This window comes from Cyprinodon tularosa, unplaced genomic scaffold, assembly GCF_016077235.1.
Source record: "Cyprinodon tularosa strain WSP-4 unplaced genomic scaffold, ASM1607723v1 ctg168, whole genome shotgun sequence".
Taxonomy (NCBI): Eukaryota; Metazoa; Chordata; class Actinopteri; order Cyprinodontiformes; family Cyprinodontidae; genus Cyprinodon; species Cyprinodon tularosa.
In genome coordinates this window covers 930,001-948,082 of record NW_024038513.1, presented here as the reverse complement: position 1 = coordinate 948,082, position 18,082 = coordinate 930,001, and the positions used below count along the sequence as shown (strand labels likewise).

Here is an 18,082-nt window from a genome sequence, read left to right as displayed (position 1 = left end):
CCAGTCTGGTCCCATTCTGACCCAGTTGGATCAGTTCAAGTAAATAAAACTATTTAAAAATTAAAATAAATTTGCTCCTAACTGTTTTGTATCAGAACCTTTTACAGAACCAGTGAGTCCAGTTAAGCTCAGATCTGAAGTGAATCAGAACCAGTAGCTCACTGGTTTCCTTCAGAACATTGACAGATCCAGCTTCAGTTCCACATGGTTCCATTGTTTGGTCGGTTCTGACCCGTTGGGTCCGGTTTAAGGTCCCCCTGAGTTACCAGCTCTGAAGGAGAATCTGTGAAGCTCAGTCCGACGTTGTACCGATAAATACGGGACCAGCTGGTCCAAACAGAACAAAGGCTGCTGGTTTGTTTTCAACTGGGTTTGAATCTGATGGAACCAAATAAACTGAACTGGACTTTTTGTCCTGTTTTACTGTAAACGGGGCGGAGCCGAGTTCCAACCCCTGAGGAACGTTCTAGAGGACATCAGGGTTCTAAAGGAATCCACAGCCTCCAGAATCTGCTGGTACCGCCCCGGCTCTGAAAGCAGTAAATCCAGTGAAGAACTGCTACACGGAGATCCAAATGATTCCTACAGGATAAAACCGGGTTTTAGGTCCAAACTCTTGGGTCGGTTGGCACATTCAGTCAGACCAGCGGGAAGCATCAGGGTCTGGTTCTGAAAGAACTTCCTGTTCTGAGCAGAACCTTTAAGCACAAAAAATAACAGATCAATTAAGTTCTATTCTGTTCTACGGAAAGCCCTATGGGCCAAAATTCCACCGCTCTTTCCCAGTTATTCCCCACTATGGAGTATCAGGTCCAACCCAGAAGAGCGGAACCAGGACTTTTTCCCAGATGCTCCAGCAGGGACAACCAACCTCCTGCACGTGATCCGAAAGGATCCCCAGGACCGTGTCTTAATGGTTCAGAACCACATCCAGAACCACAATGTTAAGATATTTACTTTCATGATTTTTTCTTCCGTAGTAAAATGAAGAAATAAATCTGCTGGTTTTTCTTCGGAATATTCCGGAGCTCCCAGCAGCTGTCTGTCGGTTCTGAATCAGTTTGGGTTTGGATGAGTTCAGCAACTGGACCGAAGCAAAAAATAATAATAAAAGCAGCATTTAAATAATTTTCGCTCCTACAGAAGCATCAGAACAGTTTGGTCGCCCGAACCCGGATCACCTCAGAACCTCAGGTCCACATTTGACCCGACCCGCTGAAACCTGAGGAGTCACCTGACAGACAGCAGGTACCCAGAGAGGTCAGCTGGACAGTAGGTCCAACAGAACCGGAGCAGCTTATTCTATGAAAACAGAACCATTAGGCTCATCTGATCAGGTTCTGTTGCTTTTTCAGACGTTTTTTTTGGACCCAGCTGACCTGAAATAAGCAAAGTGGTTTTTCCAGTTTTAGGTCCCTTGGTCTGAAGTCCAGTAAGCGGTTCGGGTTTCCTGGCCGCCCCGGTTCAGCTCACTAAGTCCTCTCCCAGCCTACATCAGGCTCTTGCGGTTAGGGTTCTGTTTGGTGCTGTTGGAGGGGGAGGATCCGGGTTGCAGCTGCTGGTACAATGCCTTCAGCTCTTTGACTTCCTCCAGAACCTCCCGGGCCTGGTTCCAGGCCTCAGCGGCCTCCTTCAGGAGTCTCTCCGCCTCGGCGCGGGACCCATCCCCTGACGGTTTCCCCCCCTTCGCCTTCCCAGGCTCCGCGTCACTCCTGACCTCCGTCAGCAGCCTCTCCGTCTTCTCCAGCTTCTTGCTGATGAGCTCCTGCAGCTGGCTGATGGGCGCCGTGGTTCCGGTTGCCGTGGCGGTGGGAGAATGTGATGTCACAGGGGTTTTGTTCTTGGCACCTTTGGTCTCGGAGTGGTTCAGGATCTCGTCCATGGAGGAGCAGCGGTTTTTCTCGGCCACGCTGGGCCGTTTGTCCGGCTGAGGAGTTCGGCTCTGACCCGTTTTCTGCCACACCACCGTCTCGCGGGGAAGACTGTGAGACTTGGTGGAAGACTCGGTTGTTCCGGCCGACAGAGCGCTGTCTGTCTGGGACCTGGGACAGTCGGGGCTGAGCTGGGAGGCCGGTTTGTCCAGGTCTTGGGTGTTGAGTCCATTCTGAGACGCCGTGTCCTCCTCTTGGATCAGGTCCAGGGTCAGCATCCCGTCTGAGGAGGAGGTGGAGGCCTGAGGGGCAGAGAGAAAACGGGTCATTGGCATCTGGTTCCTAAAAAACTGATGCCCCTGAACACCCCGCACAGGTGACTCAAGCACTAATGATCACTGAGGAACCAGGAAACAGGGTTCTGATCCAGAACCTGCAGCAGTAGAAGCCAGTTTGGGTCATGTGGTCCTAATGTTTTAGCTCATCTGTTCTAGACAGATTTGGACCTAAATTAAAAAGCTGTTGGTCTCCCGTCATACTGACCACGGCCAGTAGGTGGCCTCTGGAGGGAAGGCGGCGGTTCTGAGGAATCTTGGCTCGGTCTCTGGTCAGATGGGACAGCTGTGAGTCCTCCACCAGAACCTGGAGGAAGAGGAGGAAGAGGAAGAGCAGAGCTCATTAGACTCAATCTGTTTTAAACCCCATTCCCAACCAGAACTTTTAAGCTTCATCAGAACCTCCGAATTTTACAGAATCTGGTACCAAACATGTCCGAGACAAACGCTCTGGTTCTAGTGCTGATCCAATTCACAAGAACAAGAAGACAGAGAACGGACAAAGTCCCCGGATGATGTTCGCCCCTCCTTCTTTACCCAGCATGCATCTGAGCCGACTTGTCCGTTCTTGAGATTGACAGCTGTCCCAGCATGCACTGCGGCAGCAGCAGCTTACAGGTTAGTACTATCAGAGCTCAGAGTATTAAGTTAAAGGTTCTCTTTTCTGTTGTTCAATAAAAGTACGTTTTAAAATAATTTAAGGCGAGAATATTATACTTTTAAGTGTCGCTACATGGCCCAATTACTGTAATAAAAAAAAAAAAATCCGCAGTTGAGAGGACCGCGGCAACCAGCGGACCACCGAGGCTAACCGCAGCTAACCGTTTTTTTGTTTGATTTTTGTTTATCTGACTGCGTTTATTATTATTATTCCCCGAATAAATGAAAAAAGTACGAATTTATTATGCTGATGAAGGTTCTCAGTCATCCAGGTCATAGTCATTCCGTAAAAATTCAAAAAATATCCACTGGACTTGGTTTTCAAGATTTGAAGACGTTTCGCCACCTCTCCAGGAAGCTTTCTGTCTTTCACATTTGAATTGAGAAAGCTTCCGGAGAGGTGGCGAAACGTCTTCAAATCTTGAAAACCAAGTCCAGTGGATATTTTTTGAATTTTTACGGTACGAATTTATTAATATCTAGACTATTAATAACAGGAGGTGAAATGCAGCTCCAAACAAGCTGAGCGTGTGATGATGTCATCAGTACGCTTCTGTTCCAATTGACCCGTATTTAAGTCCACACTTTCCTGCATTCTTCTCAAGAACACTTGGTGAGGACACGAGTCCGTAATCGTGTTCTAGTGAACTGAGAAACGGTCACAATCTTTGAACCTCAGAAGAACATGGCCGTTTCTCAGTTGACAAGAACGCGAGTACGGACTCGTGTCCTCGCCAAGTATGTTCTTGAGAAGAACATACTTGGAAAGAACACAAGAAAGTGTGGACTCGGGGAGAACGGGAGCACGCAGAATAAATCTGGGTCAACTGGAACAGAAGCGTACTGATGACATCATCAAACCCTCAGTTGGTCTGGAGCTGCATTTCACCTTTATAGAATAGAATTAAACTTTATTGTCATTACACTGTCAGAAGTACAAAGCAACGAAATTCACTCTCTACATGTAATCCATCCCCTTGGGGAGCAGTGGGCCGACACTGTGCGGCGCCCGGGGAGCAGTGTGGGGTTAAGCTGCTGCCGCAGTGCATGCTGGGACAGCTGTCAGTCTGGAGAACGGACAAGTCTGCTCTGATGCATGCTGGGTAAAGAGGGAGGGGCGAGAACAACATCCGAATATTCTGTCCATTCTGTCTTCTTGTGAATTGGATCAGCACTATAGCTGAGGCTGAACGCACAAATACACATAATGAGAAACGGCTCATGACTGAGGGGTAACGGCTCAGATCCACAGGGTCCAACAGGGACTGACGGGCTCTTTGGGAAACCAGATGGGTTCTGATAGGACGCCGTCTGGGCCACAGAAGAACTGGATCGAGGGTCAGAGCGTGAGCCTGTTGGTCTTAGTGACTCAGACCCGCTTTCTGGCAGAGACAGAACAGGCATGAAGACGACAGGAAGTCAGGCGCTGATGAAAACGGATCAAAACGACCTCAGAACCCAACAAGCTTCTGAGCAAAAGGTTTCTGCAGAACCTGAGAATGAAAAAGGAGGTTCTGTAGATCCAAACAGAGCTGATTAAATGAAAAGTTTGTCCACTGAGATCAGTTTAAATCCAAAAGAAAATTTTTTAGTCTGATATTTCACCGATTTTCCTGAATGTCTCTGAAGCTGTAAAAACGGTTCTGATTGGAGCAGAGAAACCTGAAAATACCACTGAGACCCAAAAAGACGGGTCTTTGTGTGCCCCTGGTTGAAGGTCCGATTCTAACCTGTGGGTCAAATCGGGGCGTGTACCTCATCCAGGATCCGGTTCTTGGCTCTGGTGATGGCTACATTCAGGATGTTGATCCAGGACTCCTTCTCCTCTGGACTCAGGGCCAAGAACACCAGATTGGGAACCTGAAACGCACAACAGAAGCAGCTAAGTCTGTGGGAGGGGGCGGAGCTTCGTCAGGTCGGCTTACAGCTGTGGAACCCTTAGTTTAACTTTTGGTTTCTGATCCGCTGTGGAACCTTTTCTGGAATATTCTAATGTTGTCTCAAGGTTCTCTTTTTAAACAAACCATTTAGTCCGGATTGACTTGATCTCGGCCGTTTGGCCTTTCTAAGCCACTGTAAGACTTTGACCTTTGACCTTGACTGGTCTTTAAGGCAGCCTACCCCAAATGGACAGGAAAAGCCTGAGCTGTTTGCTCTCTGTAGTTCAGTCTAGCTTTTATTATCTGAGGCTAATTAGTAAAGTCAAAGATTCTCTTCCTTATAACGTCCTTGAGGTTTCCATGGTTTCGTTGCCTGTAGACTGAACTACTGGACCCCCAGGTTGCTGAATCAGCCACCCTGAGGCTGTATCCTCACTGTCGGCTGCACTTTTCCTTACGAATTATTTACCATCGGCTCCAGCCACAAATCCAGGGTAGAACTCCAAGATCTCCTGATGTCCGTGAACTCGGGCTGTGACCAGGAGAGACTGATTTCAGGTCCGAGGTCCTGGAATAGTCTCCATGTTTCTATGAGATCTGCTGCGACTTTAAAACATTTAAAGTTTGTTAGATTCAGGGAAGACGACCTTTAGGCTGGCCTTTCTTTCTTACTGCTGGTTTTATTACTTATTATTTTCACCTGTCTGTTCGCTCTTAGTAGTTTTAGTTTAAGTGTTTTCATCATCATCATCATCATCATCATCATCATCATCATCATCGCTTATTTTAGAAGCACATTAAAGTAGCTAACATCTTCGGTTCATTTTAAATATCCCTTTCAGGGGTTGACGTTAAGAATTTTTACCAGTTGCCCTTTGGGCAAGTGACTTTCACATTTCATTTGCCCAGAAACTATTTTTACTTTCCCAGTATAATGTTTGATAAATATAGTTCCTAATATTCATTTTTCTATATATATCAATGAAACATGTTTGTTTTTTAAATGTTTTTTGTAATTCAGTATTTTTTAAGTTTCCAGGTTCCTGGTGTGTATCTGCATGCGTCAGATAATTTAAACTGTTGTGTGCTTGGAAAAATATAAACTATGATGTTAAAAATAAAAATAAAAACTTGACAGGTTAAAAACTTCAGATAAATCACAAGACAGAAGTCAATGTCATAAATGAATAACTTTTATTTTAGAGTCACGGTATGTTTATACAAGATAATACTATTAATATAATGTGACTTTTCTAGAGAATCATTATAAATAGTTATTTTATTCAGGGTTTCCACAGTCTGACATCATTTCAGAATTCCCTGACTTTTAACGGACTCAGGATTAGTTTTCCCTGAAAAAATAAATGCAGCAACAAGACAATAATAAGAACGTAACAGGTCACCAATCTAACATGTTTAGCTCTATAACATTTTTTTTTTTTTTTTTTTTGATAATTAATAACTGTTTATGGATGATATGAAAATGGGAAATACTTTAATACAGTTAAAGTTAATAAAATAAACAATGTTATTTAACAATAAAAAAAGAAAATATTGAACAATTAAGTAATAAAACTATCAATATTTTAGAATAAAGGAAAATACACAGCACAAGATAACAATTAAATCAGGTAAAATAACAGTAATGAGTAAATAAAAACCAATATAAAGAAATATTTTCTAAAAGCCAAGTTAAAGTGTAAGCAGTGAGTGTTTATATATTTAGGGATCTATCTTCTTTAATCATTGAAGGTAAATAGAGTCAGAGGTTTAGACTGCAGCAGAATAAGGCTGAGTCTACCAGATCTGTTTTTTTTTTTTTTTTCAACTCTTTATTTAGTCTTTTTCATAATACAAAAACAAAAGAAAAAACAAGAAGAAAAAAACAAAAAACAAGCTGGGGGGAGCATCCGTTGCCATATTTACCAAAGTTTTTTTTTTTTTTTTTTTTTTTTCCTCTTATGGTTTGGTTTTGGCCTTGAACATTGACCACTTCTGCCATTTTTTCTCAAAGTCACCTTCTTTAAGGCTCAGACGAAAAGTCAAATTTTCCATGGTGTATAGTTCATCTACAATATTCAGCCATTGTCCATGCCCAGGTGGGTCACGTTTCAACCAATTCCTTGTCAATGCCTTTTTGGCAGCAATCAGTAATATTTTGCAGAGGTAAATGTCTTTTTTTCCAATGACTTCATATGGCATAAGTCCTAGGTATACAAAGCTCGGATTTCGGGGTATAGATAAGCATAAAATTTCCTCTACTGTCTGAATGACACTGTTCCAGAATAGCTGCAGTTCAATGCATGACCAAAAGATATGGGAGTGATTGGGATCTACATGTCCACACCCTCTCCAGCATTTCTGTTGTTGCCTAAGTTGTTTTGATTTTATATATGGGGTGATAAAAAAACGAATTAGATTTTTCCATCCAAATTCTCGCCATCTTCTTGAGCTGGTTGAAGATTGTTGTGTTTTACACATGGAGGACCAGTCACTCCCAGTTAATGTAATGTTGAATTCTTGTTCCCACTTTTCTTTAACATAGAATGAATTTCTGCCATCGCATTTTTGGAGACTATTATACAACTTTGATACAATTTTTGAGGGAGTTCCACCATATGCACGTGTCAAGATTACAGGTGCTGGTCATAAAATTAGAATATCATGAAAAAGTAGATTGATTTCAGTAATTCCATTTAAAGAGTGAAACTTGTATATTATATTCATATATAACATACAAACTCATATATTTCAGATGTTTATTTGGTTTAATTTTGATGATTACAAATGACAACAAATGAAAATCTCAAATTCATCATATCAGAAAATTAGAATATTACTGAAGACCAATAAAAACAAAGGATTTATAGAAATGTTGGCCAACTGAAAAGTATGAACATGAAAAGTATGAGCATGTACAGCACTCAGTATTTAGTTGGGCCTCCTTTGGCCTGTATTACTGCAGCAATGCGGCGTGGCATGGAGTCGATCAGTCTGTGGCACTGCTCAGGTGTTATGATAGCCCAGGTTGCTCTAATAGTGGCTTTTAGCTCTTCTGAATTGTTGGGTCTGGTGTATTGCATCTTCTTCTTCACAATACCCCATAGATTTTCTATGGGGTTAAGGTCAGGAGAGTTTGCTGGCCAATTAAGAACAGGGATACCATGGTCCTTCAACCAGGTACTGGTAGCTTTGGCACTGTGTGCAGGTGCCAAGTCCTGTTGGAAAATGAAATCTGCATCTCCAAAAAGTTGGTCAGCTGCAGGAAGCATGAAGTGCTCTAAAACTTCCTGGTATGTGGCTGCGTTGACCCTGGACCTCAGAAAACACAATGGACCAACACCAGCAGATGACATGGCACCCCAAACCATCACTGACTGTGGAAACTTTACACTGGACTTCAAGCAACGTGGATGAAGTGCCTCTCTTCTTTTCCTCCAGACTCTGGGACCTTGATATCCAAAGGAAATGCAAAATTTACTTTCATCAGAGAACATGACTTTGGACCACTCACCAGCAGTCCAGTCCTGTTTCTCTTTAGCCCAGGCAAGACGCTTCTGACGCTGTCTGTGGTTCAAGAGTGGCTTGACACAAGGAATGCGACAGCAGAAACCCATGTCTTTCATACGTCTGTGTGTGGTGGTTCTTGAAGCACTCACTCCAGCTGCAGTCCACTCTTTGTGAATCTCCCCCACATTTTTGAATGGGTTTTGTTTCACAATCCTCTCCAGGGTGCGGTTATCTCTCTTGCTTGTACACTTTTTTCGACCACATCTTTTCCTTCCCTTCGCCTCTCTATTAATGTGCTTGGACACTGAGCTCTGTGAACAGCCAGCCTCTTTAGCGATGACCTTTTGTGTCTTGCCCTCCTTGTGCAAGGTGTCGATGGTCGTCTTTTGGACAACTGTCAAGTCAGCAGTCTTCCCCATGATTGTGTAGCCTATAGAACTAGACTGAAAGACCATTTAAAGGCTTTTGCAGGTGGTTTGAGTTAATTAGCTGATTAGAGTGTGGCACCAGGGGCCATCAATTTTGAACCTTTTCACAATATTCTAATTTTCTGATATGATGAATTTGAGATTTTCATTTGTTGTCATTTGTAATCATCAAAATTAAACAAAATAAACATCTGAAATATATGAGTTTGTATGTAATGTATGAATATAATATACAAGTTTCACTTTTTAAATGGAATTACTGAAATCAATCTACTTTTTCATGATATTCTAATTTTATGACCAGCACCTGTATAATCACCTCACTAATTCCTTCTGATAGGTCCCTGTTAACCTCTTTGTCGTAAAAGTGACGCAATTGTAGGTAGCGATATAGGTCTCTGTTTTCAAGATTGAATTCTTCTTTAACTTTTTTCAAATGATTTAAATATTTTCCCTTCAGTGAGTGTACATATTGCCGTAATTCCCCTCTCCATCCACCTGATAAATGTATCATCTGACCCACTGGGGCCAAAACTGGGCATTTGAGATGGCCATATTAATAATTTACTATCACCTTCAATTTTGTTTTTCTTAACGACCTCATACCATGTTTTCAAAGTTTCGCCCAGAATAGTTCCCTCCTCTTTACTATCTGTTAAAATTTTACACCCCAATTTTGCAGGGGGTGGTATTTTACCAAGATTGAATTCGATTTGCTTCCACTTTGCGCTATATGTTGGAGAACACCAATAAACAACGTATCTCAGTTGGGCCGCCCAGTAGTATTTTTTAAGGTCAGGTAAAGCAAGTCCTCCTTTTTCCTTTTCTAACTGGAGTGTTCTGAGTCTTACCCTAGGTTTAATACCCGCCCAGATAAATCTAGATAAGACCTTATTCCATGTAGAAAATTGGGTTTCTGGGATCCTTATGGGGAGGGAGAGGAAGACATATAATAATCTAGGCAGCAAATTCATTTTTATCACCTCTATTCTTGTGCTAAAATCTAAGGCCAACATTGACCAACGTGTTACATCTTTCTGAATTTGATCACTTAGAATACCATAGTTTGACTCATATAGGTCTTTTAGATGTTGGGTGATATTCACACCTAAGTATTTTATTGATTTTGTGTCCCATTTAAGTTTTTAATTACTCCTCATATTACTGCTAGGTGTATAATTCAGACATAGTACCTGTGTCTTTTTAATATTGAGTTTATATCCTGACATCTCACCAAAATTTTCCATAATGGAAAAAAGTTTAGGGATTATTATGTTTGGGTTCTTTAAGTAAGTGATAATATCGTCAGCAAACAGGCTTATTCTATGTTCCTCTGTTGCTATGTTGATCCCCTCCAAATGATCATTTTGTCTAATATCCTGAGCCAATGGCTCAATGAATAATGCAAAGAGGGAAGGACTAAGACAACAGCCTTGTCTTGTACCTCTTTTAAGGTTAAAGCTACCAGACAATGAGCCATTAATCCGCAACCTGGCTGTAGGATCCCCATAAAGAGCTTTAATACAGCTAATAATTTGATCATTGAAGCCAAATGTCTCCAGCACTTTATAAAGAAAAGGCCAGCTAACTCTATCAAACGCCTTCTCTGCATCAAGGCTAAGCAACACTGCACTGAGCTTTTTTTTGTGTATTTGATCTATGACATGCAGTGTGCGTCTGATATTATCTTGGGTTTGCCTGCCCTTTATGAATCCAGTTTGGTCTTCATTTATTAGCTCAGGGAGGATATGCTCCAACCTTTTAGAGATTATTGATGTGAATATCTTGTAATCTACATTTAGTATGGAGATGGGGCGATAAGATTCGCATAGTGTTTTATCTTTGTCTTCTTTTGGTATCACTGATATCACTGCTTCTTTCCATGACGGGGGTACTTTGGCGTATTTGAGAGTCCAATTCAGAGATTCAAGTAGAGTGGGCGTAAGGTCCTCCTTGAAGACCCTGTACCACTCATTTGGAAAGCCATCGCTCCCTGGGCACTTATTATTTTTCAAATTACTAATGGCTTTATCCAGTTCTTCCTTTGTAATCGGAGTGGTCAAAGACTCATTTTGGACCTGTCCAATGGAGGGAAGATCCAAGGATAATAAATATTTTTTGATCATCACTTCATCTACAGGGTCTGGATTAGAGTATAGTGTCATATAGTATTTTTTGAAGCAGTTTTCTATTTCTTCAGGTTTAAAAGTCAAATCTTTACTCAGTGGGTCCCTAATCTTCGATATACAATTTTTAGTTTGTTGTATTTTCAGGCGTCTTGCTAGAATCTTTGTTGCTTTCGGACCTGATTCATAAGTGGTTTGTTTAGCATATCTAAGTTTCCTTTCTAATTCATCTGACAGTGTTGCATCTATTTGTTTTCTGACATCCTTCAATTGTTCTGTTAGCCTCATATTATTAGCTGTTTGTTGTTGTTTTTCTAACTTTTTCAGTTCTTCCTGTAGTTTTTCATATTTTAATCTCTTTGCCTTAGTTATGTATGCCATCCGTGAAATCAAGTTCCCTCGCATAGTGGCTTTAACTGTGTCCCATTATATTGTTGGGTCAACCTCACTATTTATATTATCTTTAATACAATTTCTAATTTCCCCTTTAATTTCATCCATAGTTGTTTTGTTATTCAAAATCCCAATATTCATTCTCCACAGTGTGTTTTTACGAGCACTATCTAAGTGTATAGTTAAATAAACCGCATTATGGTCAGAGACATCAGAGGTTCCTATTGTACATTCTATCACCCTATGTCTGTCCCCCGCACTCATCAGGAAATAATCTATTCTAGAATGAATCTGATGTGTAGCTGAAAAATGGGTAAAGTCTTTCTCTGAAGGGTGGAGATTCCTCCAGACATCAAACAGGTTATATTCTCTCAGTAAAACATTGAGGCATTTTGACATAGGAAGTTTATGCTGTTTTTTGCTTGTTGTGTCTAAGGAGTAGTCCAAGACTGTATTCCAGTCTCCTGCATAGACTATTATACCCTCACTGAATCCGACAATTTTTTCAAAGAGCTGTATAATAAAATTTTTTTCACATTCCGGAGGTACATAAACACAAGCAAATGTGATTAATATGTTATCAAGTCTTCCCTTAACTAAAATGTATCTGCCTTCCTTATCTCCTTCTTCCTTAATTAGGTCAAAATTCAGCGTGTTTGACATTAGAATAGCCACTCCCCTTTTTCTGCTATTTTTACAGGAGCTGTAAAAAGAGTTTGAATATCCAAACCTCCTTAGCTTATTATGTTCTTTATTAGACATATGCGTCTCCTGAAGCATTACAACCTCTGATTTATTCTTTTTTAATTTTCCCAACACCTTGCTTCTCTTAATTGGATTTCTTAGGCCATTTACATTCAAGGATGTGATCTTTAAATTACCTGGCTTTGGCATATAAAAACTTCTAATGAAACATTGGTCTCCCCCAGAAAAGTATGTACTTTCACAAACACAATGAAATAACATAAATAAACACAACAGAACAGTGACTCCCAAGAGTGGAAGAGATCTAACTCTTCCAGGTGGACCCAGTTGGAGGGTCGAGGGTATAGTCTCTCCTCTAGAGAGGGCCCAATACTAGAGATGGTAATCAATTTTAACAAAAGAAATAACACCATCCTATAAGTCCAACTTAATCAAGCTACGATTGCTATCTCTCCCCCTGATCAAAAAATGAGGTCAAATGATTAATTAGTTAACAGGCGAAGTCCGACAAGGAAAAAGCTACCTCACCAGAATGTAGTAAATTTACAAGAGAGCCTCAGCTGTTCTCCTCTGCGTCATCTCTCTGAAACCCCTTCAGTTTCTCCCTCGCTCTCTGCGCCGTAGAGTTACTCCTCTCCTGACGATCTGATCTCCGCTCCCATCCGAGAAGCTCCGACAGTGCGGCGTCCAGCGCATGTTCGCTGTCCCTCACCCGTGGCGGGTCCACTGAGATACCTCGTTTCTGTAGCTCTTTCCTTGCTGCTTCTGCGCTGCTGTAGGTCTTAACTCCAGTGTCCCAGTGGATCCTTATGCTTGTGAAAGGCGTCTGAAAGCGCACTCCTTTCTCCTTTAAAGCTTTCTTAACAGCGTTGAATTCTTTGCGCTTCTTAACAATCTCGGTCGCGTAGTCATGATCAAAGTAGAGAAGACGGTTGGCGTGCATTATTTTCCCCTTTTTCCAAGCCTCCCTCAGTATCAGCTCCTTGGTCATAAATTCCTGAAAATTAATAATAATTGGCCGTGGCGGATCTTCGGGGCGAGGTTTCTGCGCCAAGGAGCGATGTGCCCGTTGGATTTTCAGATCCACCTCTTTCAGGAGTGGCAGTTCACGTTTAAGTAGGGTCGTGATGAACTGGGAAACCGAGCTTCCCTCTTCTCCCTCTGTCAATCCAAACATCCGGATATTGTTTCTTCTAGATCGGGACTCCAGGTCCGTCACTTTGGCTTGGAGGGCCTTCTGTTGTTTAACTGAGGCAGAGATCACGGCATTTACCTCTGCTGCCCAGTCTTCCATGCGCCCCACACGAGTTTCCACTTCATTAATCCGGCCAGACAAGCTTTGAATGTCTTTTGTCAGGTTGTCAAGTTTGCCGTTGAGTTCTTGGCCCATAAGGTTGATTTCTTGACGTAGGGAACCGTTGTCCTTTGTCAGTTCAGACTTCAGGTCTTTAATCGCTGCCATTAGGTCACTTGAGTTCACGTCAGTCCCAAGCGTCGGGGCGTCCTCTGAGTTGATAGCGTTAGCTTTTGCCGAACTGCCTTTTTCTTGACTTTTTGGCATATTTTCTTTCCTCTTTTTGCCTCTTGTGAGTCTCTTCCCACTCATCAAACATATAAGCCACACAATTTTCAGTTAACGAGTTTTTGGTGGGGAAAAATAAATTTCTAATGGGGGAGCGATCGTAAGTGCGTCTGTCTAGTCCATGGGTGACTACCCCTCTATAACATTTAAATGCACCTCTCCAATGTCTAAGAGGAAAAAAATGTAATGAAAAATGTTTAATGTATGACCTGCATCACTGTACAGAAGACTGCCACATGATGGCGCTTTCTAGCTTGTTTGTTGTTTTGGTAACTACATCATATGGAAGAGGATTAGGGCCACTGAAAAAAAACAAAATAACTGATTTTGTTTTTTTTTTTATTTTAGTTTAATATGGTAAAAAAGTCAGAATTCTGATTTTAATCTCAGAATTTTGACTTTAATCTCAGAATTCTGACAGCTAACAAACATGTTAGCATCAAGCCATAGCCATGTCTGTTTTAGAGACTAGCTCTCTTGTTTTAATGACCTTCTGCTCCTCCATTAATGAGGGGACCCCTCGGGCACGTAAAAAGTTGCCTAATTCCATCATTTTCCACCAATGTGTCACTGGCCACCTCAAACAGCTCACATATTTGTCAGTGAAGCTGAGTGCTCCACATCTCTTCCTTCATGGGGCCTATCTACATTAAGATCCACAATTCTGAGATTAAAGTCAGAATTCTGACTTTTTTCTCAGAATTCTGACTTTAAACTGAAATTTGATCCACAAACCGAACTCTGCACCTGTTGCACATTATTGGGCATCAAATGCTGCTGAACGTTTAACTTTTAGCTTTCTCAGTTCATCTCATTTCTATTCTGAACCGAAGGAAATAACGCATTTTTTCACAAATGCCTATTTGCACACTGTTTTTATCCACTGCACTGTTTACACTTTCACCACTGCTGCACTTTTTGTATAACTCGTGTGTAACAATCCGGAAATGTATTCCATCTCATTTGACATATCAATGCAATGTTCATAAGCTGTATGCACAGAACGACAAATAAAGAAGTCTAAGTCTAAATAAAATTTAAAAAGCGGTTAACTTTTTTTTTTTTCAGTGGCTCTTCCGTAAAATCAAAATTACCGCTAGGTGGACAAAAATCACGCCATCTGGCGGAAAATAACCCGGCTTTTTCAAATCACGCCAGAATGTGTACAAAACAACAAAAATGGCGCCAGCAACGCTTCTGGGTCGTTTTCATCGAATGTCGGTGATTTTAAAGTAATTTTGAGTGATACATTTTTTTTTTTTTTGCGAAATTTGTTCTCTCCCAAAATTAACAACTATTTGCCCCGAGAGATCGGGCGATGTTTAGCATCGAGCCCTGCCTTTAATATCTCTAAATTTGGTCAGAAGACTTTTTTTTTTTTCTGCTCACACTGGAGCTGCTGGCAGAGAAACCAGTCAGACTCCAAGGCAACCACCTCTGCTTATACAGTACCACCACCAAGGATCGGAGCAGTACAGCAGCAGAACCAACAGAACCAGATTCTGGACCAGAATCCAACGTCTGACCTTCAACCAGGAGGGAGTTCATCTACACTGAAGTCAGGGAAGCAAACGGCGGAGCGGCTTGAAGGAAACGGCACACCTTATACGCCTCAGACCTTTGGACCAGTAGAGCTGCAGCCTCATTTATGGCATCACCTCTGTAATGAATGACCTGGACCATGCAGAACCACCTGGGCAGCGGACTTAAGAAGATTTCTCATCTCGCCTTGCATTACACCCAGAAGAGCTTATGAACAAGTTGCAGAACGTATAAATAGTTCGGCACCTAAATATTAAATGTGTGAAAAGTTTAAGCTGGGAAACTGTGTGCTACAGTTTAAGATGTTTTTAAGAACTTGTGGTTTTCAAAGCTGTTGATGCAGATCTAACAGCTAAGATAAAGAAAGAAACATATTTCAGCTCATTTTCTTTGCCAAACACCTAAACAAGGCAAGTTTATTTATATACACCGGAAAAAACCCAAATCGAAATTAGTCATTTCTTCTTAAAATAAGTGTATTTGTTCTTCAGTTGAGGTAAAAGTCTGTAAATTAAACAAGAACTTTGACATTTAAAATAAGAGAAAACGATAGCGTTTTATTATTTTAATAGTAGAAATACTCATTCTGTATGCAAATCATTGGATTTACCTGCTCAAATTAGGGATAAATACACTTATTTTAAGAAATGTTGACTTATTTCTAGGTTGTTTTGCAGTGTGGCGCAAGTCAGATCTTTCACTGGAAAAAATCTAAATCTAGATGAGTCTTTTTTTTATTTTTTTATTTAATAATAAATGCATTTGTTTTTGGATAGAGGAGGTTAGTGAGACACTTTGCCAGTGGAGCAAGACAGTTTACATTTAAAATAAGAAAATACAACTGCACCGTCTTATTTCAAGTGTATATTATCTAATTATAGATAATTGTAGATAAAACCCCCAGACCGAACATGAGCGGAGTGGTATATGCTGTTCAGTGCAGCGAGGAATGCTCTGACCTTTACATTGGCGAAACCAAACAACCTCTCCACAGACGCATGGCCCAACACAGAAGAGAGGCCGCCTCTGGACAAGACTCCGCAGTACACCTACACCTTGTGGACAAAGGACATTCTTTTGAGGACCAGAATGTCCATATTCTGGATAAAGAAAATAGGTGGTTTGAGAGGGGCGTGAAGGAAGCCATCTATGTTAAAGCTGAAGTCTGTAAGTTTTTAAAAATCACTTTTTTGTCATATTGGCTAAAACTGTCCCTATGCCCAGACAGCAGTACATCTGATATGTAACCTGTGAAAAAAACTGCTTCAATTGGTACCGCCTACTGCCTGTATTTCACTCTGGAAAGAATAATTCGGGACGAGTCAAAACAACCAATCACAGCCAGAGGAGCGTCTGATGGAGTGTCAATCACAGCTCACACATGCTGAATCCCGCCCCCCCCCTTCTGGTCGCATGCGGTAGCCGCGCAGATGCTGTGAGAGGGGTGGAGCTTGGAGGTGGGGCATGAGTGAAGCAGAGAGGGTGGGGGAGTGGCGTGAAACCTGTTTTTCTTCAAATTTTCAGTCGAAGTCTGCTCTCTCCTCAATGTTACAGACTGCAGCTTTAAGAGAGAAAAACAGCAGCTTCCAAAAACATACAATTCAATCATAGACATGATCCCTTCAAGATATCACCAAACCCCCCACCCCATCACAGAGGAACGAGGGACTTACCCGCTCCAGCCGGTGAACAATACCTCCTTAACGACCAACCCTTAACAATCATAGACAGGTTTCAGGTATTACAGGAGACAATTCCCCCCCTTAATGGCAATCCCCCCCTTTAACGACCGACCCCTAGAAATCATAGACAGGTTCAGATATTACAGGCTAACGATGGAACTAACGACCCATTCATCGGTTACCATTGCATGTTTCCAAGCGATACAAGGCGTTGTCCATATAAGACTCAAACTCACTGCAGATCCAGACATTTGAATTGAGAAAGCTTCCTGGAGAGGTGGAAAAACGTCTTCAAATCTTGTACCAAGTCCAGTGGATATTTTTTGATTTTTTTACGGAATGACTATGACCTGGATGACTGAGAACCTTCATCAGCATATTATCTAATTATCTTATTTTAAGAGTATAAATATTCCATTAGGAAACTATCTCATATACTTACTCAAATTAAGGATAAATACACTTAATTTAAATTATTTTTACCTATTCCTAAATCGTTTTTTCCAGTGTGGAAACCTCAAAGTGCTCCTAACCATCCGTTCAGGTCAGGACCATCTACTGATGTGTTCTGCTGCTGTCCTTGGCTTCTTCATTCTCCACCGTAGCGTTCGAGGCTAATTTTTTAGGAATCTTTACTTCCTCGGGTCCATGGTGCCTGAACGGAGGTTCGTCTTCACTGCAAACCTTCTACGCTTCTATGGACGTGTAGAAGGGTTCCAGCCGTACATGTTTGAGCCCTTGCCTCGCAACACTGCCAGTTCTGTTAGCTCTACGCCTGCCGAAGACACAGACGTCCATCCCCGTGAACACTGGGACGCAACTCAATGGGAAAGGAAAGGATCCTGATTTCAACCGTTGCGTATATTAGCTGCGACATATGAACGAAAGAATTAGATTGACAGATGAATGTTTATTAGCCTGATAAACCAGACTAAATGTGAGATTAAATGTGTAATAGGGGGTTTTCAGGTGATTGTTGGTTGCACGGCCCGTGGAGGTGGAGCTCAACGCTCTTTCTATCGCATACCAGCCGTAATCGTGAATCAATGTGAAAAAACAAAACGGCTATCTGAACAACGCCGTCACCTATGGCTGACACGGATATCCAGGTCCGATTTGGACGGTGTTAAACTGGAATACGCCAGAGTCTGCAGTGCTCACTTTGTCACAGGTAATTAACTGTCAAGCATTTAAAACATGTAACAATATATTAATAATAGGGCTTGGGCGTCATGACGTATTACTTTCCGTGGCCGCAATGTTGACCGTCTCCGCCGCCGCTACTCAGACTACTGCCTATGACTACCGCATACTGGACTCCCTCTCTCAGCCGTGTTTTAATTTGATTAATTTCACCTTAACTTGATT

At 41.7% G+C, this 18,082-nt stretch overlaps 1 protein-coding gene across 1 annotated transcript in view; it reads right to left on the bottom strand.

Annotated features, from left to right (window-relative positions):
- Positions 1-910: 910 nt before the first annotated feature.
- The window catches only part of plekho1b (pleckstrin homology domain containing, family O member 1b), a 26,812-nt gene continuing 9,640 nt past the window's right edge, over positions 911-18,082 (bottom strand). The window contains exons 4-6 of the mRNA XM_038281178.1: positions 4,622-4,726; positions 2,415-2,513; positions 911-2,173 (exon numbers count right to left, since the gene is read on the bottom strand). Coding sequence (XP_038137106.1) covers positions 1,490-2,173; positions 2,415-2,513; positions 4,622-4,726 — 888 coding nt within the window. The 3' untranslated portion in view covers positions 911-1,489. The remainder of the gene's footprint in view (positions 2,174-2,414; positions 2,514-4,621; positions 4,727-18,082) is intronic.